At 32.7% G+C, this 27,392-nt stretch overlaps 1 protein-coding gene across 1 annotated transcript; it reads left to right on the top strand.

Moving 5' to 3' along the window:
• Positions 1–319: 319 nt before the first annotated feature.
• On the top strand, positions 320–8,408 carry LOC117225202 (protein spaetzle). Its single transcript, XM_033478549.2, has 6 exons — positions 320–738; positions 1,910–2,108; positions 3,942–4,126; positions 4,283–4,336; positions 6,584–6,687; positions 6,751–8,408. The coding sequence occupies exons 1-6, from the start codon at positions 685–687 to the stop codon at positions 6,989–6,991; spliced, it is 837 nt and encodes a 278-aa protein (XP_033334440.2). The 5' UTR covers positions 320–684; the 3' UTR covers positions 6,992–8,408.
• Positions 8,409–27,392: the final 18,984 nt, after the last annotated feature.

The raw sequence follows: 27,392 nt of genomic DNA, 5'->3' as shown, positions 1-27,392 counted from the left end.
CAGAAACCGCGGACCTTTCCACAGGAAAACCAGAGTGGTCTCTAAATAGTGATAACCGAGTTTATCTTTCTCAGAATACGGTTTATTAAACACTGTCACGGATTAATTTATTTAAGAAGGAAAAAAAAGAGTAAGAAAACTTAAATACTGTCTTCTAACAGTGAAAAATTATGACAAAGTATCTCTGAAAGATGATACATACAGTCGTGTATCCTGTTAATTTTCCTTGTCCAATTAATTTGTTTCTAATCGTTCTTCCGGCCCATAGATATTTCGACTTCGTCAATAATTTCTTTTTTGTCGTTGGTTTTGGAGGATTTATAGATGCGCGCGGATCTTTTCCGATTAGTGTATAAAAGTTTTACGTCGTGGCTGGAAGTGGATTTCAATATCAAGCATCAAAAGAATGGAACGGATGTTGATGATAGTGGTGTGTGAGGCATTGTCGGCCACGAAAAACGCAGGATCAGTCGTTGAAAAGTCGTCTATGCTATCAGTTTCGTGGCCTACTCGTGATCGTTTCTGTTCCCACTCGATTATAAAAAATAATACGGACGGGTACATTTGCTGCGACCGGAAACAATTATTAACCCATGTCCTCGGTGATTAGAATCTGAAATATCTAATAACTTGAAAACGTTTTGTTCGTCGAGACGTATAAACCAGATATAGTATTGAAGTGAGATGAAAGAAGAAACGAATATGAGTAATGCTCTCAAAGTGTTAATGTTACTCTGGGTAAGTTGTTTGAAATTTTTATTGAATAAGTGGCTGAAATACCATTGCTACAAATTATTAGTAAAATATGTAATATATATATATAATGTTTTGTTACTGTAATATGATTAATTATCAGTTAAAATTTGAAGACGTGATTGAAGCTTCTTTACTTAGCAATGTACTCGTACAATTGTTAACGTAAAATCGTCTTCGCTGCTGAACGTAGATCATCAGCTTAACGGAAGTCTCAAAGCGAGAGTTAGTCATTGATTATAGAGGCGTTTGACCTTTACTCATGCCGAGCATCGACGAGATTAAAACAGCTTTCATGGAAATAATTATTCGATTATATTTTCTATCATTTTCTAATCAAATTCTTCGCTCATTCTCGGCGGAGAACTTTGAAAATAAAGTGGGCACTTTTTAAACGTAAATGTTTGATTCCAATAAAATAAATAGACTGCGAATTTTACGTGTTTATAGCAAAAATGGTTGTGTAACATTTGAAACAGTGAAAAGCTCAAAAGAAACTGGAAATATCACTATACCAATTCCAACTTATTAAAATGCTTAATGAGAAGAAATCAAATTGCACTTGGCTCTTATATTTTGTATTTGGTGTATAAAATTTTTATTTTGCATAAAGATCCGCAGTCTAATTATAACGATTTGTTCGAGATTGATTAGAATGGGAAGAATTACGAAGGCGAGTTCTCTTCATCAATATTGCGAATATCTTTTGGTAACTACTTTATTAAGGTTTTATTAGTGATTTAAAATCGAAGAAAAGAAAAAGCCACGTTTCTTTCATTGATAAATAACATATCTTTATCCTTACGAAATAAACTTCTTAACAGATACAATAAAATCATGCCGCTTTTCTGCAAGAGTAAATGTTTACTTTTATTTATAAACACATGATTTATAGAAACAATATATACCTAGTTAGTAATCAGTAATATCATTACAATTGTACCCACACTGAATATAATAACGCCATTGATGTACAAAATGAATTGAGGTTCAACGATGTAAATCGTGTTATTTTTAAATTACTTTTCTTTTTTTTTTAATATATTATTTAAGCGTTCAATACGCTTACTACTCAATTACTCGAAGAGACTTTCGTTGGGTTTTTAAAGAGTATGCGCCGCAATGCTAACAATGCTTTAATGTCGTGCTATTGCAGATTTGTATCGACGTCCATTGTCAGATGCAGTGGTATGAGCAATCACATGAAAGTTACTTCAATTACAAAAACCTTGATGACAAACCTTCAGTCTCCAGTAGCGGCGACTCCGAAGTTCGAATTGCTCCAAGAATTGGCTTGAAGTGGCCCTTCAGCCCACAAAACCGAATTAAGGCGACGTCGCAACCTCCAAGCACCGGTAAAAGAGATAGTTCGTTTCTCTAGGCACCAATAAACATTATAGTGCTCTGGTTAATGTTTGGGATACATTCCTGGAATGAAAAACCCTGCTAAGAACGGCCGTTTTTACGCCATTTAAATTTACAGGGTGTTCATATTATGGGAGACGTTTTCGTGAACCCGAATTTACAAACTTAATCACAGCTGTGCTTTTGTGTTAGGCACTTAATTTTCAAAATAACCTTGAACATCGTTTAAACAATTTTACATATGTATGCTAAGAATATCTAAGAATATCTAAGGATATTTAAGAATCGGTGTGATAGAGAAAACGATTTTTAGATTTGTGTCTTAATGCTTAAAAGTTTCTGCGAATCGACCATTGGTTATTGAAACTCAAAAAAGAAGGTATAATTTGTTGAACAACGTTGGTTTCTATATTTTAAATCGTTACAAGAATAATTCGTAGTTAGTTAAATGAGGCTCCACAAATATCACAGTTAAAAGTGTATATTCCGAGAAACGTCTTGCACAAATTATACACAGGAATATATATAATATTAATAAATAATATACACAGGAATAGCTTCTGTATTTCCATGCATGAAAAGGATTATAGAAACTGTTTTTAGTCTATTTATACAGGATGGTCGACGCAACTTGTGCACCTCTATAATTTCCAAAATATGCGTTGCACGAAAATAATTGTATACTAAATTTGCATGGTTTAAAGTGGTATTTGGAGATTTGAAGATCGATTTTGTTCTTTTAAATAAAATATTTGTTATATCAAAATATGGAAAGATATCGAATTCTAAGTAAAAAAGTATTGATTTTCGTTAGCCCTAAACCTAATAGCTAATGAGTAATTTAACTTTATTTTTTTCGAAAAGTTTCATCACTTTTCGCTAACCTGCAGAAATCTGTCATAAGATTGAATCTCCAACTTGATATTACGCGAAGAAAATTTTCAAGTGAGGAGCAAAACTGAGTTAACACCTTTTAAAACGGTATAACTTTTTAAAAATTGCTCCAAATGACTTGAACTCTTCTGTAAATGTTAGAAGGACTAGTTCACGGTAGAATGACCAAAATACGTTGTTTTAATTTTGTTATTATTTGGAATAAAAGAAATGTAAAAAATCTCTCGTTTTCTCCCCTTTTTACCTGAGCCTATAATGCGAATTTAGAAAATACATCTGGTACTTCTCCATAACTTATATGCATGCTGAAAATTTTATCGAAATCGGTTGATCTGTCATAAGCTGTAAACAATCAATAATCGCGAAAATCGCAGTTTTTCACGAATTTCAATCAAAAAGCTTGATTATGCGTCAGCCGATTTCAATGAAACTTTCAGCATGTACATAAGTTACCGAGAAGTACCAAATTTAAATTTGTATTATAGGCTCAGATAAAAAAGTGAAAAAACGAGAGTTCTTTTACATTTTTTTATTCCAAGTAATAGCAACTCCCTCTAACATTTACAGAAACATTCAAGTCATTTAGACCAGTTTTAAAAAAGTTATACCATTTTAAAATGTAAACTCAGTTTTGCTCCTTACTGTAATATTTATTTTTTACTGTTACTTATATTCCTAAATTCTTCAGTTTCTCCTATGTCATTTTAGAAATTTTATTTTATTTTGTATGTATCCTCCAAACGAGGACGATACAGTGATATTAATTGTAGGATCTAAAACTATGAAAATTGACATTTCCATGAACGTTAATGATAATGCTGAAACGTGTTTAATAAATAATGTTGAATGTCGATTACTTCTTGAGTCTATAACTCGTACAATTATATTTGGAATCGAATAAACTCGTTCGTGTTTACAACATTTTTCAGACGACAACGGGGTACCGAATGATAAATTTCTCTTCCCTGGCAGTATATCAAATAAAGAACAAGTTGGCCCAGCACCTGTTTGCAAAGAAACAACATTCTGCGACGATGTTTCGAATTATCCGACAAAATCGGTGAGCGATGCGATTGCGAGACAGAATCTTCCGCATTATATAAACGTCGACGGAGTAAGTATTCTTTCGGAAATACTGTATGTCACAGCAGCAGTACTCTCTTCCTTGAAATTTTACAGTTAATCGGAAGAAGACATGAAATATTTATTTTATGGAATACTTCAGTGATGTATATTATAAATGTGCTGTTTTCTCTTTTCTCTTTGTTAGATCGATATCAATTTTCGGTTGGCAGTTCTTACCGAGTCTCTTTGCATATCTAATGTAAGTTCCATCTGATTAATTCTATGCCTACTTTATGCATCCAGTTGTCATGGATGTAAATCCACATGCATGAAGGAACGATTCTTTAATTTCTCAAATAGAAATAATTCATCAAAAGTCCATTTTTGTCTATTTTTGTTCTACTTACAAGTAGGCCTTTTTACAGAACATAATAATCCTCTATACAACTACTTGTCATTGTTAAGAAAGCTTGTTACTTGCTTTGTTGAGAAAAGATCAAATAATATCAAGTATAGTATTACAAATGAATAACTTCAAACATACTTTTGGAATAATTACAAGTACCTTGTATAAATCTTCGACTTGAGCGATATTTTTTAACACGAAATTTATGGACTGAGCTAATTTGACTTATTTAAAATTTTATTATATATTATTTTTATATATTTATTATTATTTAATTTATATATATTTAGGTTAAATTAAATTTAACCTATTTGAAGATTTGAATTTAATCATCTCCTAAACTATAGGTTGCTTCTAAAAATGTTCTAAATGCAACTTACCCTGTTTCGGTGGGGACATCTTATGATAGCCACAAATTCTCTCTAGATAGATGTACCTCCGAGATTTGAAGGTAACTTGATTTTTTAAAATGTAGCTGTATGTTTTTTTCTAGATAAGCTTGTGGTCGATTCTAAGATGAATTCGCTGACCTATAACACTTTGGTCAGGAACACATATCCTTAGTTTGTAAATACAAGAAAAGATGATCATTATTGTGAGTCGCGTGATGTTTACGTACATCTCGAGGAAATACTCGGGCTAAATGAATTTTGGGGATATTTCCGAAGTTAAGTTTTGAACGGCATTAAATGATCTTGAACGATCTCGAAAGACCAAAGTGTTATAGGTCAATGAATTCGTCTTGGAATGGACTATAAGCTTATCTAGAAAAAAACATACAGCTACATTTTAAAAAATCAAAGTCACCTTCAAATGTTGTAGTTGTAATCTGTGTGTTACTGTCATAAGATGTTCCTTCGTGACAGCGTAAGTTTCACTTAGAACTTTTTTAGAGATAATTAAGTGTAAATCTTCAAATGGGTCAGCCTGTATTTAAAACTTAAATATTATTTTTTAAATACATACTTTGCTTTTTAGTTACGTGATGAAATATGTGTAAATATTAATACTTACCCTCCGCCGACCACTTCATTTCGCATTGTCGAACGTGGTATACCAATTTTTACGGTTATGAGTCAATTTGACTCATAAAATGATTTAACAGTTAATCACTTTAAACAAATTAAATTAAAAAATTTAAAAATATCTGCATGCGTAAACATTCATGTTCAATCTTTTCAATTTATCAGTTAGCCGGGGTCAAAAAAAGGCTTATCTATCAACCTCTTTCATTATTCCGATTTATATAGCGCGTGAGAACAGAGTATTTGTAGTGAAATAATATAAATTTATGAAACCAATTTTTTACAACAATAATTTGGCTCACCAAGGTAATTTCGATATTTATTTGTAGAAGTTATATATTTCAATTGATATTTATTTTACATCTAATTACGTAGGATTGCTATTATGGGAAAAAATTAGAAAAATTTTCTTTTGTTAAAAAAACTAGTAAAAATAAGGAAAGATCAATCAGATAATGAATCGGATGCAACAGATATGAAACTATGTGATAACAAAATTGAAATAGAGGAAAAAGTGTTATGTGTATATTTTCTACTAAAAAAAGCAAATTCTGAAACTGAAATAGTAAATATTTTAATAATAAATCTTTAATTTAAATTGATTTGAATTTTGCAATAAAACTTCAATTTTGTTGTATGGATCAAATTGATTCACTTCAGTAAAAATAACTAAGTAATAAGTAACTAAGTAATATAATCAACTTCTGTAAATCTAGTGTTAAACATGAAATTATTAAATGATTAAATAGTGAAAACCTTGATTAAATTATATAGCATTTTTCATTTATTTGCAACATAGAAGAATTCTTAATGCAAGAAACAAATTTTTCCATTTCTAAAGCTCATTTAACAGAATTATAATTTGTGTGAAGAATTACAGTTTGCTAATAAGTTACGTTAAATACATAGCGAACAGACGATCCGATAGCTTAACCGATCTTCATGCAAATATTTTTATAGCCGAAATAAAAGCATTAATTCTAGTAAATATGTGCACACGTTGCCTTGAATTTCGCAAGTTTACATATGCTATGAATATAAAGATCATCGGTCTGGTAACGTGTTATTGCTTTAGGAGAAAGTTGTGTATCCGAAGACAGCGGAAACCGAAGATAATCGATGGTTATACGTCGTTAACCATCCCAATTACACTCAAGGAGTACGCATTGAGACATGCAGGTGAGAAGATACAACAATCACGTTCAAGATCACTGTAATTTGATTCTTATTCTGTGCTTTTAGCCTGGAAGGCGAATCATGCAAGCTTATACAAGGATTCGCGACTGGATACGATACATTCTGCGCACAGAAATACATCTACCGCGAACTCGCGGCATACAAGGACGGCAGGATCACACAGGAACTTTTCCGATTTCCGGCCAATTGCTGTTGCCAGGTTGAATTCGTCGGCACATCACAGCGTTTGAGATCGAATCGATCGTATACCCCCCTGAATGCCGAAAACTATATGGGCACAGTTTAATAGAGCTAGCTCGATTTAACGGTATTTGTATGGAACACCATCTAAATCCTCTTACGGAATTTGGACGCGAGAAATATACATATACATACAGGGTGTACGCCACGATTTTTCAAGCACTTTCAACAGTTTGATAGAAAAATGTTTCCAATAAAAGTTAATCAGTATTTACTCGGCTACATATCGATATATAACAATTTTTGAAAATTATTGCTTTTTTGCTAAAAGTCAAGATCACTTTGACTTTTTTAAAATGGCATCCTATATTTTTGACTTCGTGGTGTTATTGATAAATGATAAATGCTGATGAAATGCTGATGAAATACTATATTATGACCTCCAGATGACTTTGACTTCAGCAATTTAGGATGGACCAACGAAAGTGATAATATCGAAAGCTATTTTATTTATTTTCTTGTAAGCACAATTCTAGTAATATAAGAAAATTACGATCAGTTGTAGCTATAATATGAACCTCCTGTCATGATGAACCTCCTCACATGGTGTGTGGATAGGCTATTTCAAATGTTTAATACTTTCAATTGGCAGAGAGAAGAGCGTAGATTATAGATCCACAAAAAAAAGTTTAGTGGAGACAAGACGGGGGACTAAACTTCGTGCACTTATTGTAAATTGATTAAAGTAAAATAGCTTTCGATATTATCACTTTTGTTGTTCCACCCTAAATTGCTGAAGTCAAAGTCATCTAAAGATCATCGTATAGTAAGTTGTTGAATTCTTTTTTTCATCAGCAATAGCACTACGAAGTCAAAAATACAGGGTGCTATTTATAAAAGTCAAGATAACCTTGACTTTTAGTCGAAAAGCAATAGTTTTTGAAAATTTCCGAGTAAATAGTGATTAACTTCCATTCGAAACATTTTTCTGTCAGACTGTCGAAAGTGCTTGAAAAATTGTGGCGACAGTTACGTGCTACGCTCTCTGTATAATATATATAATATAATACGAGAAATTCTTACTGTCAAACGCTCGTAGCACCATCGATTTTGTTCAAAGTTACCCCAGTTAAGAATCTTCAGAGTTCCTTTTCACTTTAGACAAACAGAAGTCATGAACTCAGATAACTGTGGGTGTATAATATGTGTCCATCAATACGGGCACTATTAACACATAATATACAGTCGCGTCGGTATTTAAGTTGACGCTTACACTTTCCGGGAAATTTAAGGTAACAGATTTTTAATAGATGTAAATGCTATTTGAATTAGGAGCAAAAACATTTATTTCATCGTTACAATAATAACAGAGACAATGCGTAATGAATAAATATAAATAGAAAATAAAACAAAGTAAAAAGAGTAATGAATTTTTGTATTTCATCATAACGGAAATTAAGTTGACGATGAATATTTTTAAGAGATATAGCATAAAAAATAATAAATCTTAAATTAATCAATAAGAGGTTTGATAATTTTTTACTTTAATAATCCTTAATAAGCGACGAGTCATACTATTTATTAATATTTCCAAAATATTTGTCACAATTTCATTCCATTTGCTTTTTATGACTGTAGCGAAATCCGATTTTGTATATCTTTGATTTTGTGGAATTTGTCACTCTAGTTCATTCTATAGATGCTCTATAGGATTTAAATCTGGACTCTGAGGTGGCCAAGGGAGCATGTACCAGAGTGTTTCCTGAAATTTTGTGTGCAAGAAGTATATATTCTTAGCCAGAAGCTATATTCTTAACACTTAGCCAACCGAATGGGGAGATCTCCTCGTTTCAAATTCAGTCGATGGATCATCGAATGGAAAAATCTTCCGCTTCTAATTTCTAAAAATTAAAAATGATTGCTTAATTTTATTAAGATTTGCAAGAGGTATGAATGTTGAAGAAGTAATTGATACCATATAAGTTTGCTTCGCAATTTTTATTTAATTGAATGAAATACTTTAATTTTATAAAATTTCTGAAGTTTTTGGCGCGCTTGTGAAAGTATTAAGAAAATCCCTAAAATACGCTGCTTACACTAGGATACCGAATACAGTAAATTCTCTTCAATTGTCCCTTAGCTTATAAACAAGAATGGATAATTTAGGAAGAGGAGATACGATTATTGGACCCTTGCAGCTCGTTTTTATAGTCGTTGACAATTGACAACTATAAAAACTAGCCGCGAGGCTCGAATAATCGTATCGCCTCTTCCCAAATTGTTCATTTCCGTTTACAAGCTGAGGAACAATTGGAGAGAATTTACTGTAATCGTTTCGTTTTCTCCTTTTAATCAGAGTAATAAATTGCGGCAGGATTCTTGAGATAAAACACGAAGAATAGAATTATTCAAATTGTTATTTCTTTACTCTTGGGGCATCGATTAGGGAGGAAGAGAACAATATAAATTACATGTACGTACCTATAAAACATGGCCAGGAAGGCAAGTATTAGGGCATAGAGCTAAAATTGGTTGAGTGGAAATGTTCACTTCGCAATGTAGCAAGAAATACAAGCTTTGCAATGCTAGTTGCATGTCGGATAAAACACGCATATGCAGCACGTATAATTATACATTTTGAACAAGCAGTGGGTGATGCTGTATATTACATACACTTCCCTCCGAAAGTATTTGGACACCTTCTTATATTTAATATAAATTGTAGTGTTTCATTCAGTTTAGGTAATGTGACGTAACGTGATGACCTCAAATAACTCGTAAAATATATGTTGGATGAAAAAATGTTTCAGGTAGAAGTTGCATGACTTCCAGGTGGACGTATAGTATTGTAATCAGTTTTATGTTATTTTGCTTTTTTATCAAGATACGAAGGTCAATTTTTAAAAGTGGAATAGTTCATATTTCTTCCTGAATTCGGATAAAGCGTTGAATTCTACATAAAAAAGTATTAGACCAAACAGGGCCTAAGATACGTAGTTACTGAGACATTAGCAAAATATGCCCGTTATGATCAATACAATTACGCGATATTATTATTAGAGAAGGAGAAACATTGTCAAGAGTTTCTGCTATTATTGCATAACATGCATTATTGATACGTTGTTGCATGCGTTGTTACCAGTGCAGTATTTGGGACTGTGCTTTCCAAAACTGATCAGCCGCTCATAAACAAAGTTGTCCGACTACGTTGCGTTAACAGTCACGTTGATTAATGGTCTTTTCTAATAAACGTAATTTGAGAAGAAATATTAACTATTCCATTAAAAAAATTGAAGGTGACCTTCATATTTTGATACAAAAGCAAAATAACATGGAAGCTATGCAACTTCTATCTGAAACATTTTTTCATACAACATATATTTTACGAGTTATTTGAAGTCGCCATGTTACTAGACTCATCCTGTATATCAAGTTATAAGTGTTTGTCACTTATACGATTAGTTTTTCTATTTATTACATTCTATTCATTGAAAATGAACATGGTACAAAATATGTACATGGAATCAAATAGGAACAGAAATAATACATGAGCTAATAAAATCAATGTCGAAATTAGTCCAAGAAATAATTAAAAACATGGTGGTTGTATTGCCAAAAAGAATTTTATTTCTCTTTCATAAAATTGATGTTATTTTTTATTATACTGTTAAATATTAACGAATAACTTCTAAATAATTATTTATAAAGTGATTAACAAAAAAGTGGATCTTCTATCACCGACATAAAAAAGAAAATAATATTAATCTTAGAATTGGTTCTCTTTTCGGACGTTCAACATACCTATTCGCTTTGTTCTCGCAACAGGGTCGCGCATCCTGTCCCCTAGTTCTACTATATAGCCCACTTAGTCCAAAAGATGTCATTAGTAGTATATGAAGCGAATACAAATGCGTGATTTAACAAATATAAAATGACCTTCTTGTTACAATTTCATAAAATTAAGCTCGAAATAAATTAAAGAAATTATAAGAATTTCCTATCGGTTTCTCAAATTTATTTAATTTTCTGTTAGTGTCCTAAACTTTTTTTTGAGGGGGGGGGGGAGAGGTTAAGTAACGCTCTAACTTGATGATTATACAGTTATTATCCTATACTTCATTGGCAACATGTGAATAACTGACATATTATATTATTGGCAGTTATTATTAGACCGTGGATTTAATGGAAAATCATTTGCAAACAAACACCTAAATAATAATTTCTTTAGCAACCAATTTAAATGATTAGCAATTTATATTAATTAAGGTCAATCACAGTGTAGAGTTAAGTGAATGAATATAAGAACGTGTAACTTAACTTAAGACCGTCGAGGATGGAGCAGATTCACACAAGTTGCCTTGCGTTAAATCAAAGTTTCGTCACCGTTTTCTGTTGTTTGTTTACCCAAAAAGAGTTGCGACACAGTAGCACGTGGATAATGGTTTGTTAATTTGCATTGAATATGTGGGCGTTTCTGTGTCTCACGTTTCCTATTTAACAGCCGGATTATTCATGAGAAGTAATATCTCTGCTAAATATTCATAGACGAATGAAACGACTACAAATGTACAATGGGAATTTAAATTCTAAAAGATCAGATTCGACATTATCGACGACTGAAATTTCTAAAGAAAATAACGGGGATCGCTTCGTATAAAACTGTTGTTCATGTTTTCGTATTACTTTACATTATTTCAACGTATTAAACTTTAACAAATCTTTACAAACATATATCCTAAAACGAATTATAAGAAGTCAGTTGATTATTGCACATAAAAGACAATATATATTTGAATGTTTCATTATTTTCAAACCGACATTTTGATTGATCTAATAGATCAAAGAGAAACCAAAACGTTTCATTATTTTCAGTTATTGTATACAGGTTGTATACAGGCTGTCACGTAACTGTCGCCACGCTTTCTCCGGCACATTGCACAGTCTGACAAAAAAATATTTCGAATGAAAGAGTTAATCAGTAGTTAATCAGTTACATATTGAAATACAATAAATTTAAGAAACTATTGTTTTTAGACTAAAAGACAAGGTCGTCTTGACTTTTTAAAATGTCACTCTGTATCTTTAACTTCGCAGGGTCATTGATGACGAAAAAATTAATTCAACGACTTATTAAACTATGATCTTCAGATGTCCTTGACTTCAGAAATTTAGGTTCGAACAACGAAAGCGTTAATATTGAAAGCTATTTTAAAAATACAAAGTGCCATTTTATAAAATGAAGATGATTTTGAATTTTAGTCGAAAAACAATAGTATTTTAAATGTGTTGTACTTCAATGTGTAGCCAAGTAAATATTGATTAACTTTTATACGTGGTATCATTATTTTTTCGAAACACGATATTATTTGTTCGAAAATTTGGTTAAGTTATTGTTACACGATTTTTTCAAGAGTTGCGAAGCCAAAAAAGTTCGAAAAATTATAGAGGAATATTCTTTTCCAAGAATCTGATTATTAGAACGGTTACCTATTATCACTATTACTTATTTGAAACTAATGTAAAGTGAAATAAATGGTGATAAATGAGAAAGGAATAGACAGAGCGGAAGTTGTTAACAAAATGAAATATCTTGAACCGAGAATCTATTAATTAATATCTTTTCACAGGGAATTCGTTCCAACTGACTAAACAATTACTGGAACATATTATCTCGAAGTTGTGGAGCGTTTAATAGCCAGAATCCGTCGTATTCGACCCGAATATCGTGATCCATAGACCTAGTGTGCGATATTGCACGATAAAGCACGGAGTCACACCTCACTCATTGTACGTCAATTTTTGGCTCGAAATCAAGCCTGTGTTGAATCATGCACCGTATTCGCCTGATTTGGTCTTGTGTGACTACTCCCTATTCCCAAAATTGAAATTGAAGTTAAAAGGATGTTTTTTTTAATGACATTTCGACCATCAAAACAGCTTCAACACGAGCGCTTGAGGCAATTCCACAAAATGAGCTAGGACACGTATTTGAATCACTGTTGAATCTTTGTATCAAGTATATTGAAACTGAAGGAGAACATTTTGAATACAAAAATCGAAAAATATTCGCATATCTTGCTTCAATGATGTTTTCCTCGGCCAGTCTTGAAATTTATTTGTCGCACTGTGTAGAAGCAGAAGTTTGACCGTCGGTTATATGAATGGAAATCAATTTGTTGTTATTTCGTCACCAATGAAGAATGCTCCCGCTGATACTGTGGATAAAAGACCTATGGCAATATCGGAAAAATCTTCGGATTACACTATCCGACAAAATCAAACTTTTTTTCTGGATTCCTATAGCCACTATGAAATTCTTGTAGAGCTTCACTCCCTGAACAAGAATCTGACAACCGAATTGCTCCAACACTCTCAGTTTTTTAAATAAACGAACTTTTGTAAAAACCCAAAATTTTCGACAAAAGTGAGGTATTGCATGAAAAGTACAAACGTTAGAAAGTTCTAATTGGTCTCAAAAGATAAAGGAAAGTTTTCCAAATATAGTGGAATACAATTTATTAATTGTTTTTGGTCCTAAATAGCAATAAATTAATGTCAAAGTTTAAAAAAGTGTCGACGTGAGCAGTTTCTGCGCAATATTTTTGTATTTTTACGAAAAGTTTTCTGTTCAGCATGAAAACTCTACCCAGGATCGAATTTTGTAGACATTTCTGAAGAAGAAACGGTCCGGTATAAGTGTCGGAACGATATTCATTTCGAGTACATCGAGAAAATGTTCGACGACAACATGTACACGACGTTTTGCCGCCATGAGCTTCGCTGCTTGCTTCTCTCTGTCCGACAGGGCCGAAGCTATGGGTGATCAACACCGATGGAGGGGTCCAATGGGGCACCCATTTAGCGTGTGGGGCGTGCCATTCTTTTTAGTACTTCAATGTGCTGTCTTTTTTTTTTCTTTTACATATTTTTATGGATAATAATCACCAAACTGTGAATCATAAATTAAAAATGGAGAAATAATAAAAAAAAAATAATGAACAAAAACTATTAATTTTATTCTGAATTTGTTCGAATTACAAGTATATCATGTATACAGTTATCATTTAAATTATAACGATAATACGATCATGAATAAATAATCATCTTCAAAACGTTAAACTTCTTGAAACATATCGTTAAATATATATTTAAATATTTATTTAATTAGATGGCGTAGAAGTCAAAATTATACCAGTGTTAGAATACTTTCGTTACCAACTCCAAATACTCTGGTGTGATTTTTTGTGTGAAATATATCACAGTTTGGTGATTATTATCCACAGAAATATGTAAAAAAGAAATAGAACATTGAAGTACTAAAAAAAATTCAAATATTATTTACGAAAAGTGGGTGCCCCATTGGATCCCTCCATCGGTGTTGATTACCCATAGCTTCGGCCCTGTCGGACAGAGAGAAGCAAGCAGCGAAGCTCATGGCGGCAAAACGTCGTGTACATGTTGCCGTCGAACATTTTCTCGATGTACTCGAAATGAATATCGTTCCGACACTTATACCGGACCGTTTCTTCTTCAGAAATGTCTACAAAATCCGATCCTGGGTAGAGTTTTCATGCTGAACAGAAAACTTTTCGTAAAAATACAAAAATATTGCGCAGAAACTGCTCACGTCGACACTTTTTTAAACTTTGACATCAATTTATTGCTATTTAGGACCAAAAACAATTAATAAATTGTATTCCACTATATTTGGAAAACTTTCCTCTATCTTTTGAGACCAATTAGAACTTTCTAACGTTTGTACTTTTCATGCAATACCTCACTTTTGTCGAAAATTTTGGGTTTTTACAAAAGTTCATTTATTTAAAAAACTGAGAGTGTTGGAGCAATTCGGTTGTCGGATTCTTGTTCAGGGAGTGAAGCTCTACAAGAATTTCATAGTGGCTATAGGAATTCAAAAATCGTGTCGGACAGTGTTATCGTATGAATGCTGCACTGTGCACACAATAGGGATGCGGGCATACTCGCATAAACTGGTGGACGGCTTTAATACCGGTGGAATTCAAATTACGAGCAAGAGAGCGCTAATTTTTCTATGTACAAAAATTTTCACTTAAAGGGTCATGCTCAGTTAGAAATCTTAACTTCTTAAAATCTTAATTGTTCGTGTAAGTATTACATTTCGAGAATATTCTCTGAAAGTTTTATTGCAATCAAGTTTTAGTGCATAAAACTTGGCGGAGATGTAATCGCGTAATTATTTATGAGCTAGGATTTTAAGAACTCTTAAAGTCTACGATACAGGCGAATATAACTGCTATTTTTTAGCACTAGGAAATTTTCAGTTCGACATGTGAATTTTATTAAACCGAAGAAACGGAATTTGAACTATTAACTAAAGAAATATTTTTCGTTCATGATTTCAGATAACCGCGAATCGAGTGAAGCTGACCATCGCGAAGTATGTTTTTTAGAAAGCCCTTATGAGAACCGCCATAACTTACACATTTCTGCATACTTTTAAACGAAAAGAATGCAATTAGTAATAAAAATGCTTAATCTTTCAAATAAAGGAATATTGCCTGAAAAAGGTTGTAAAAGTTTTGAGAAGAAAATTCCCCCAAAACACCATTTTTGTTAACTCCTAAGTGAGTGTGACTCCTTAACTCGCAACACGGTTCCACTGAGCAACCAAATTGCGCTTTTTGGTGCTACGATTTTGTTAACTGGCAATGAGCACGCGCTACATGGGTGACGCAGAAATCAGAAATAACCGGAAATCCAAGTAGCATTGTAAATAACGCTGCTCGACGAATTCAATTAATCGTGAGCAAACATTTCTGATAGGTCTTCGTGCGATGGTTACGCAGCTATATTTTTATTCAATTGTTGGGTGTAGTTTTCGAGAAAATCAGGCTCGAGGAAAGCAGTCATTTTCAACTTTCGGGTTGCCTTTGTGCTTCATGCTGTTCTAGTTTGGATAGTACTAGAGTAGTTCAATGGTAGTGCAAAAATAAAGAAAATAAAAGAATAAAAAAATGTAATATGTCTTATTCGATAAATATCGAGTTAATTATAACGGAAAACAAACCAAAGGTACAGAAATTGATCACCCTACAGTAATCGGCTCCACTACCTTAGTCTGTGGACTTTCCTTAACATTCGAACGGTGGAGTCAGGGTCCATTTGGACCCAGACTAGAAAAATTGGTATCCGAATGTCAAGTTTCTGACGACTAATTTCAATTTTCACATGTTTCGTCAATGCCTATAGAAAAATTAACGCATTTACAAGGAATACCATACAAAACATATTGAAAAAAATTGATAAAACAAAATGATCGAGGGTTAATATGGTGGTACAGTCTAATATTACATTATTACTAGCCTGCGGATTTTATGCAGTTATGGCATAAATGGATTAGTGAAATATGGAATATTAAAAATATCAGAAGAATTTTACATCACTGTCACATTATTTCCAAGCTTTTAGAATAGATAAAATATATTTTTATTTAACTTCTGTTTATTATAATTAATGCAAGATATTTTCTATGCAAATATTTTGTAACCATAATCAGTTCAAATAATTCGCTCAGTTTTTATTTTATGTTAGGAATTGAATATATAAGATCTATTCGCTCTATGTTCTGGAGCAAATGAAGCTCTGGTAACATTAGCGGAGAAGGTTGAGAACAATGTCACTTTAAATAAAAATTCCAATTTTAGAATGTAATTGTAACTATAATTTCTATCTTGGATGGACAGCATAGTTTGAATAACTTTTAAATCATTTATATGTTATCAATTTTAATCATACAATAGAATATTTTGTTGCAAAAGCAAGATTTAAGGATCAGCCACGTCATCGCAGTAATAATTTTAAAACGATCGATTGTTCTACTATTACGACGAGCGAAGATGGCAGTGTTTGTTACCGTTCATCGTGAAACATTGCTGCTCTGGAGTGAATGATGGGAAAAGTGTATGGGATACTTGATGATACAAAGAAAAATGTTGTGGAAAAAATTTTGAAAAAAGAGCACCGTATGTACTGTACATCCGGCAATATTTCTTGACGCATAACACAGATGCAATACAGCTATGAAATTCGTTGACTGTAGCTCCATTCAGTTGAAAATTTGTATCACCGGGATACGAGCTTGAATTATTCAGGTCCATTCGCCCTCACTTTACGTAGCTGTGTATTATGTAAATGCAATTTCTTGAGAAATAAGTATCAATTACGAATTGTTCCTCTATGCAATTCGCAGTTGTACAGGATGTCAAAAAATTATATGTCACGTTCACCATAGCGGAATTCTACACTTCTAGATCGGTGGAGATCTGTTAAAAACACCTTGCCCTTGAAAGTCACGGTCAAATTTTTTTGCTGTATCATATAGTACTCATCAGGAGAAACAATAGTCTCAAAGGAAGTTTGTTCGCAAGTTAACCATTTACATAAAATCCGATTTAAACCACACCCAAAATCGCGGTACAACCCAGTAGTGATTCTACATACAAAAATAAGAGGAAGAAAAAAGTAAAATTTTTTCTTTTAAGGCTCCTTTTTCGACACCTTCCATTTTTTGACATCCTGTACAAAATTCGTAGCCTAGTAAGAATAAGTTCATTATATTATAATAAAGAATTTCAGTATCTTTTAGAGGCAAGAGCAAATCTTTGCATTCAGGCATATCTTCTAAACCAATGATTTTTCGCAATAAATGCTTTAGTATTGTTATGAAGAGAATAACAAGTTAAAAATCGACTAGTGCAATAAAAAATATATGATTCCATTTTTAAAAAATACAGATGACCTTCAAATAACCTCGACGTGTTAACCTAGAAAGATCTTGTTAGTATCAGATTATGTGCCTTCTAAAATCATTCAAGTTTCGTTTGAAACATTTTTTAGTATCATCGACGTTGTCGAAGATATTTGACTGGATCGATTTAAATAGGTTGCCCTGTATATTGGGATATTATTAATACGTACTTAATACATGTAACTCATATATTTTGATATATTTTATTGACATAAACTTCTGCAGTCTAGTTGTAAAATTCAAATTAGTTCTGTTCTCAATCTCGGACCGAATCTCTACACAGTTACTTCCTCGTTTGACAGGTCGAGTATTTTCTAATCACTACAAGTTCCATTTGCTCATGAAATGCGAGTCACGTTTCCCTCCATACATGATGTAAAGAAAATCTCATTTGCACAATATGTTTATTAAAGCACTTTAGAGAGAGATGTCTGTTTAGTTACTTTTTATAATTCTTTAGAGTAAAACGCTTTTAACCTGAACTCGAATAAAAAAATGACATTTTATTTACAGGACTAATGTAGCAAATATCAATTGCATTGGGTTGTTACAAAAGTAATTTCGGTTTCCCAAACAGATAGCTTACAAAAGAAACCGAAACTACTTTTCAACAACCAAATACAATATACAACAGGCTAAATAGAAGATATTAGATATTAGATATTAGGTATTATTTATAATTATATTTTATAATATATTATTATTATATATATATATTATTTATAATATATTTAGATATTATTTGTGGCATTATTTAAATAAATTTCCAATTAGAATAAAAAATTTAATTATTATTTACAAATGAAATATTAATTTAGTTTGTATTCTGTTATTTATTATTTGAAATAAAATTTGCTCGACTCCTAGAAACGCGGGACGTATCGAATGTTACATCCGACTTCGCATCGAGCACGATGATAGAAACGGTTCGACGACGTGGAAAATAATCTTGAATTATTAATATCGTTGTCGAAATCATCAATTTCTCGTCTTCGATAATGCTCGCATAAGAAAAAATCCGCCAATTCGTTCCGCGCTGGTGAAGTCTGACGTCGAATTTGAATTGGTAAATGGAAAGCAAAGATTTCAGTGTACTCTAACTCGGCGGGTCCGGGACGGATCGGGGATCGACGGATTTACACTCTGTTAAAAAAGAAAGATATCCTTCGTCGTCTGCCAATCTAGCAGGATCGAACAATATCTCACGGATCACCCATTGAATTTCCAGGATAGATGCTCGATGATTCTCGCCAAAGATTGAATCGGTATTACAAATACTCTCTGTGATAAGATACCGGCATTTTTAAGTAGTTATTCTACTACCTTTAAAGAAACCAAATGCTGCGAATGCCGGTATGAAGTCACCGCATTGTTGTTATACCATATAGATGCAACATATGCAACATATAGATGCAAATATAGATAGATAGATAGATAGATAGATAAAGGGAGGGGGGGCGAGTGCCAGAGAGAGAGAGAAGAGAGAGGGGAGAGGGAGTGAGAGGGAGAGGGGGAGAGAGAGGGAGAGAGAGGGAGCGAGAGGGAGTAGGCAAGGGGGGGAGAGGGGGAGAGAGAGAATAAGTGCATGCGTGCCTACACGCAGTGGTCGATTTGACTCAAAAAGGCGGATACGACTATCTTAAAAGTAGCTTATTTTTTAAACTCCCATTGCTTTGATAATATTCATCCAAATCCAATGAACCAAAAACTATATTAAAATTTATACCCCCTACTTCTTAATTCTTTATATTATCTTTATCGTAATTGGAGTATAAAGCATAACACCGGGGTATAAGGAAGTATGTTAATTTGAGAGAATTTTTTGATATTAATTAATACTACAAGTTATACATATTTGTTTATGTATGAATAGACCGCACGCACGCACGCACACAAATAGATATAACATTAATAAAATGAATATTTATTTAGCAACTAAGAAAATGTCATTAATATCTAATAATTAAACGGAATAACAAATATAGTGTAGAATGTGTTGCGTCATGTTAGCTGTGGGAGGCGATCGATGTGAGAAGCTTGTTTTATACATTACGATGTTTGTTCATTTTGACAAAGGCGATCCGATGTTGGAAACAGTTCACACCGAGCCTTTGTCAAATAAACACGTTAAAACTTCGACTCTGAATAATAAATTTGCCGAATAATTACCTACAATGCGCGCAAAATGCTGCAACATTTCAACTTCAATTAGTTGTAACAGTGTTATCCAAATGGATACAATTTTTAACGCTGTTGTAATCACGAATCTTTCCCGAATAGAATGATACCAATAAAAGTGATCGGACTAACTCAGAAGCATAACAAAATTGTTAATGAAGTTTGAAAATTGTACAGGATATGAGTAGATCATCCTCTGTTTTTTCCAAGTTTAATAAATACGCAAATATAGATGTTAAAGAAACAATACTTGCATGAGGCAAAATACTTGCAAAACCGATTTTCGAAATAATGATTAAGTTTCAACATCATGGAAACAAATATCGATATAATACCAAAGCCTTAAAATATTTCGGTTTTCAGTCTCTGATTCTGGTTGCATTCCGCGTATCTTGGCGTACATTTAAGCCCATTGATGTAGAATGAAAGAGGATTACAAGTTGACTACATTCTGTAATAACTAACATGGAATACGTTTTCCCTCTGCCGTAAAGCGAAATGAGACGCGTTAACGGTGCTGCGCTGTCTATTTTATAGCAAATGCGTATGTCGATGCAGTACATATCTACACGCATCAGAGATTTGTAACTTGTTTCAGCAAGCGGAGAGTTGCGAAATGTTGTCCTTGATGAAAAATACGTATGAGTGCGTTTATTACTTCATCTGCTTAAATAACGTCGTCTCTCTCTCTCTCTCTCTCTCTGCAGTGTTTTATATATTTTTGCATATCAACTGGAAGATTTTTTCTTTTCACATTTGAACGCATTGTATACTGGGTGAGTATTTAGCAGCTTTTAGGAGTAAACATGTTCGAATCTACATATAGTCCTCGGGCGACAAGAATGCATCTTTGTGTCTATATTTCACCTCTTTTCGCCATTGGCCGAAAACGGTGACGAAAATCGCCAGCGGCCAATAGCGACCGATAGTTGTGGCAGTGGGGCAGCTAGTATGAGGGAGACTATAGACACAAAGATGCCTTCTTGTCGCGTGGGACTATATAGGGTGTTCGTGATAATTTGTACCAGCATTTTTTTCGTAAACGATAAACATTAGAAAAGACGAAAGAGGAAGAAGTTATATTATATTTTACTGGCAATATAATAGTGTATCTCAGTTTTTTATATGCCGTTTATAGTTTTATATGCCGACCGCCAGAAGCTCAAGGGTAGAATGCTTCGCAGTCAACAACAAATAAATATTTTGGTGGCTAGCACTTCAGCAAAAGATGATCAACATGGGCCTAGAATTAATAATTCCATGTAAGTAAAAAATAAACATTTAAGAGTAAACATAAGTTGAAATTTTAAACGCGTTTTTCTTGAGACTGCATTTTCAATATTGGTGATCAGGATACCTCGAAAAATACTATATTGATTTGAACGAAATTTTTGCAGCCTTTCTTGTATACGAAAAACTTGTTCTTGAACGAAGAATTTTTTCTGTTGAGTATTTTGGTTTTTATAGGCTTGTGGCAGCTACTTCCAGACCTGCCAACGGGCTCCTTTTCCCGCAAGTAACCGATCCGCCTCAATTTGTATATATACATACAGACATCGTCCTTCCTACCGCACCCCAACGTCTAAAGCAAGGGCCTGCTAGGATAGCTTTACTGATGAGTCCTTTGGCGGGTCCTGAACGAAACGTCTCCCCCTCTCCTTTTCTCCTTAACACATCCACATCAACCACCGTCAAAGGCTAAAAACTAGATATTTTACATCAAGAATCAAAATTTTCACTTTGAGTGCTTGCCATCTTGTCAAAAATCAATATTTCAAAAATCCTTCGTTCAAGGACAAAGGACTATCAACTAAAGAAATTTGTTTTGTATATGATTTCAGATAACCGTGGATCGAGTGAAGTTGACAGTTGCGAAGTAAGTTTTTTTTAAAAGCTCTCAGGATAACTTACGCATTTTGGCATATATTTAAATAAAAAAATGCAATTAGTAATAAAAAGTCTGATCTTTGAAATAAAGGAACATTGACTGAAAAGGGCCTTGAAAATTTTGAGAAAAATATTCCCAAAAACAGCATTTTTTAAAACTCCTAAGTGAGCATGACCCCTTAATAGTCATTAAAAAGTTCGTATAGATCGTGAAGTATCACTTGAGACGTCTCGACGTGTTGCTTTATTTCTTTGTTTCAAAATAAAAACCACTACCACGACTGGCTAGATCAGGTAAATTGCGCCGTCACCTTTTAATGAAATAATGGGGCTGAAGTATTTAACGAAGATCTCTTCTGATTCGCGTTGTCGATAGCGAGAATGTTTGCTGACAGTCACTTTTTCAGCTCCGCCTGGATTTCTACCAGAGTTTGCAGCAATCCTCATTTTTAAATCAATAATGTAATCAGATGTTTCTCGAATGTAAATAATCGTGGAAATTTTAATTTATTAAACTTTGCTTTAAACAAAGCATCTGAAGCAACACCTTTCCGATAAAAAATATATCGCTGATATAAACCCAGAAAAAAAGATAGCACAAATTTTCTTCTTGAGATGAACTTCTTTGAGATGATAGGATTAACTTTTGTAAAACTTTTCTAATCTCCCCTAAAAGATATTTGCAATGAAATGTACAAACACCAAGTAGTTGATTTCGGTTTGGAGTTTGGTTCTTGCAAAATATTTCCAACAAATTAACTTACAAAAAACCTCCATATCAATGAATTCACTCATGAAGACAAGACACAGGAAGACAATTCATCCCTCAAAGAAGTATTCAAAAGTTATTAATGAGCCGTTCAAATAACGTCTAAAAAATGTTAACCCTCTCCTCCTAAAAATTGCTGATCTACAAAAAAAACTCTGTAAAATGTTAAACTTCAGATGGATATAAAAAGACACTCGAAAAAGTATTTGTTACCATTTAATTTCATTCGAAGAAGATATTAAAATTAGAAGTAGTTGTCTACTTTATATTTGATCTGAATTTGAAGAAAGTACTGAAATCAAATGTAGATTTGATTTGATCAGTATGCTCCATAACCAGATACATAATTAGGAAATTACGATTCACATGTAACGGATACTTGGAAAAACCAGAAAAATTAGATCTAAGTGGACTTAGTGGGTCAGTATAATTAAATTTTTTGATAGCCGGTCGTGCTTACAGATAATAAACGGCAAATGTTTTGAACGAAATAATACTTTCATTCGAGTGAAATCAATTCTTCGATACCAGACTTAAAAACATAGATGGCAATAGATACTTCTTTTGAATATTTAAAATATGATAAATAATATTAAAATTAGATTGCTGTTCCATGTAGAAAAGATGTCGAATGTCCATTTAATATTAATATACGTTATACACATTTAGCAAAGTCAGTTACGTGTTTGGTACCTGGTTAATATTTAAATTATTTAAATTCACTTGGAGGGCTAAGTGAGCGAAGAACATTTATTATTAATTAAGTAGATTTACTTTTATTAAAAAAATGCGAAAACTTAGCGAAACTTTAATAAAATTTCGTGATCTGGAAAGTGAAATCAACGATGGTATTCCGTAATACTGACTCAAGGCTTCCTTTAATTGGTAATTAAGGAGGGAAACCAATCGAAGGGAAACCAATAAACTCTCTTTCGAATTCAAAGAATTGATTATTAAAATTATTATTAAATTACTTATTAAATTCCTTTTAAAATAATTCATATTATAAGCACATTTTGAAAGAATTAACCCTTCGCGCTCGTAGCTATGTCAACTCCAAAAACAAGACATTTTTTCTAAGCTACAATGCCATTTACATTTTCTATGATTATTATCACTTTATACGTATGATATTAACTCCATTTGCTCATACATTTATTTACATTTTTAACAATTTGTTAGACATAAATTTCAACAACGTAAAAATTCTTTCCAGAAGTGATGTAAAAATTTGTAACGATATCCTAGAGTTACCGTTCGAGTGCAATGGGTTAATATCGAAACTTGAGAAAGGAGGAAAATTACGATGCTTGAAATTAATTGCAGCGACAAACTTGGAATAGAGCAGGTTTTTAATTTATAGCCTTTACAAGAATGTCCCTGTGGGCCATGGCAAGAACTCAGATAATTGCAAGAGCCCGCGATTATTTATATCCATCGCACCATCTTTTAAATGAAGCTTCACGTAGCTTGTAACGTAAATAGTTAAAAATTATATGAAAATAGTAAGGTTCAGCGTGCACTGTTGTTTCACATAAATATGGAAATTCATTTCTACTGTTCTTATTATTAAAAATTATGTGACGCACGAGGTAGAAAATATTAAATTCTTTGGGAACTGTTGCCAAAAATCGATGAAACGCTAAAAGGGATGGCACATTTATTATTACACACAAGTACGTAAAAAATGGATATTTACTTTTAATTCATTTCAATATTCACGATTTTTCATTTTCGTTTCGTACAAAAAGGAGCCGGAGGGAACGATGGGATGATGTAAAAGAGATGATTACATTTTATACACATACAACCCGTGACAAAAAGTTTCTGATCAAACAGGTTGATACAAAATTTTACGAAAAACTGTCGTGTTTGGGGATATTAAAATGTTATTGTGTATAATTAAAATCGATCAGGAATGTAGGGGAGTTTTATAAGAAATAATTAATCACGAAATAACACAAACTTTCATTTATTTTCATTGATAATATAGAGGGAAAACAAAATCTTGCACGGAATAATGTTTCCGATCAGGGAAAGACTTGGAAATAAGTTTCCGATCGAAGGTACAATTAATATTTTGTAACATTAGCGGTGCTCGAATAACAGCTTTAATACGCCGTGGCATTGATGTGATCTATTTCTGTAATCTATTAGTGAAATTTCTTCCCACGATGATCTTATGGCCTATCAGAGGAGATGCGTGGACTAGCCCATGTTTTTTTTCTTTTAAACAATGTTTATTTCTTGAAACTTATTACTGATCTTTGGTTTTATTGCGGCAAGAAATAACATAATAAAAACAATCCAATAATAAATATTTTTTTATATAAATGTTTAATTAGTACTCCTTAATAAGTACTCCTTAACCTAGAGAGGCTTTTTAAACTACTTAATATGTCTAAAAAATGTAAGAGAATAGTTATAATTTAATATTTGATTATCAGGTTTGTACTTAGCTTGAATAGAAACTTAGTTATTGCACTAATAAGTACTTGTATAAGTTTTGTATAAGTCAATAAAAAAGTCACCACTGTACGAATATAATAGGTCTAGCCGATGTTCGCTAGGTGCGAAAGGGTGGAAGTTAAGAGTTGTTGGCCTCATAACTTTTAAGAAGAGAAATTTAGATACCTTTCGAGTGGCGAAAAAAACCTATCGTTGTAGGTGATACTAACTATTGGAATCGAAGATGTGACTGGATAGAATAATAATACTATAGTTTCAATTCCAGGGGACCGTCAAGAGGTCCTTACTTGAACTTAAACACGAAACCCTGGGAAAATCTACGTAGGGTGCACATGACTCCCACAGAAAAAAAAACAAAAAATATTATTTCACGCTAAATCGATCGCCTTTCCCCTCGATGTCTGGGATTTTGTTCAAACTGAAATATGGTGTAATCTATGTGATATTACGCATCTTTGGCCACGTTAAATTCTCTTGGCGACTGTGAAACTTACCAATTGTGTTTTTAGTCTTCATTGTAATAATATGGCTTGATAATGGTTTGATTCGCCGACCGTTATAGCAGAGAACTTAGGGTGGTTAAAAATGCCAAAAAACCCAAATTGTGCTACATGGTGAAAAAATAATGTGTGCAAAATTTGAAAGCGATTCACGGTAGATTCAGTCAGCCAAAAATTAATTTTTTGGTGTATTCAAAAAAGTAAAATCATTTGTGTAATTGAAAGAGGTATGAATACTAAAGAGATAATGAATACCAAATTAATTCTGTACAAATTCTTGTGCCAATTCTATAAAAATCAATTCTAAGTCAATTCAAAACAACTATTAGCTACTAGAACTGGTGATCACTAGAACCGTGAAACATTGTGATTTTTTTAATTTCATTTTTTATTTGGTGATTCTTCTGGATAGAGATACATATTTCTGTATATACTTGGTTCCTTGTATCGTGAAAGATTCAAAGTTGAATTATTAAAAAGAAAACTGAGATGTTAAAATGTTATGTTGCTTTTTTATATAATTGATTCAAGCGGCTTTGGTATTTTAGATTAGTTGTATCACATAAAAATAAAAGTTTTTTGAAATCAATTTTTGGTATTCATTAGCCGTAAACATACCTTTTTCAATTAAATCTTATTTTCTTCCAACTGTGCGACTGGATAACGGGAACCCGCGCCGCATTGGAGTTAAAGTTTCTTACCCTCAGAACACCCATTTCAGTAAACATAATTTCCGAAATTAGAAATCTCAAGCTTTAAAACGATATGCGGTTTCTTAAATTTGGATGAATATTGACAAAATTATAGGAGTTTAAATATTGAACTACTTTTAAAATAGTCGTGACCGCACTTTCTAGTCAAATAGCCTGCTGTGCAGTGTATCAAAGGTTAAAGCAGAGAGCGATCCATGTACATATACATATGTGTGCTGAGTAAATAATGCGACTGATTGGAAAGTGAAAATCTAAATAAATATCAGCTACCGACTGATCGAGTTTTTTTTATTGAATGCCATGTAACCCCATACAGGATTACTAGCAACGCACCAAAGTGCCTAATACAATTAATATATATAACTACATTAAAAGATAACATATGAATAGACAATATGAATAACAGCGGACAAATTACACAAATTAAAAATAAATACAATGCTGCTTTAGAAACTTTATTTTTAACTTATTTTATCATTAGCGGAGAGATAAATGACTGAAAAAGAAAAGTATTAATTGAGTATAGGGAAAAGAAACTAATTGAACACAATTTAGAAATTAATTCATTTCTGTCAAGATCAAGTCGCAGGCATTGTCAGATAATATGATTAGATTCTTGATCAGGATAGTCACAGCTGCATTTAGGATCAGAAGCAAGGTTGATTTTGTAAAGAGAAGAGGCCAGTTGTATGTGGTTTGAACGCAATCTATTAACAAAACTAATAAATTCTCTAGGAAGGGATTTACGAGTAAACCATGGGACTGCTAAAGAATTATAAAACTGCTCAAAGAATTTAGAACTTTTGTAAGAATCTTGTTCGAGTAAACCCATTTCAGATTTAGATTTAGCCTTTCTGAAGCTTTGAGTAAAGTCCAAGTGTGAGACTAGAATATCAGGTCTAGTGGGAAGACGGGAAGTCTCTTTTGTCAGTTTATCCACTTCTTCATTGAAACGAATACCGGAATCCATAGCCCGATTCCAGAGCCGAAATCCAAAAGAAGAAAATTTTAATGTTACGAAGAGCATGATCATGAAGAATTACTTTGATATTGATAAGAACAGGATTCATTTTGACACTATGAGCAGATTTAGAGATAGACAAAAGGGCACTTAAGCAATCTGGATATATCATTACATTATCATACTAAGGAATTTTTAATTGCTATGCAGTAAAAGATGAAATATCTTTATTTAAGCTCAA

This window comes from Megalopta genalis, chromosome 7, assembly GCF_051020955.1.
Source record: "Megalopta genalis isolate 19385.01 chromosome 7, iyMegGena1_principal, whole genome shotgun sequence".
Lineage (NCBI taxonomy): Eukaryota > Metazoa > Arthropoda > Insecta > Hymenoptera > Halictidae > Megalopta > Megalopta genalis.
This window is presented reverse-complemented; position numbering and strand designations above follow the sequence as displayed.

Coding starts and splice junctions, on each gene's coding strand:
- LOC117225202 (XM_033478549.2), top strand. CDS start 685: ATGAAAGAAGAAACGAATATGAGTAATGCTCTCAAAGTGTTAATGTTA. Junction 739..1,909: donor AAGTGTTAATGTTACTCTGG/GTAAGTTGTTTG, acceptor GTGCTATTGCAG/ATTTGTATCGACGTCCATTG. Junction 4,127..4,282: donor ATTATATAAACGTCGACGGA/GTAAGTATTCTT, acceptor TCTCTTTGTTAG/ATCGATATCAATTTTCGGTT.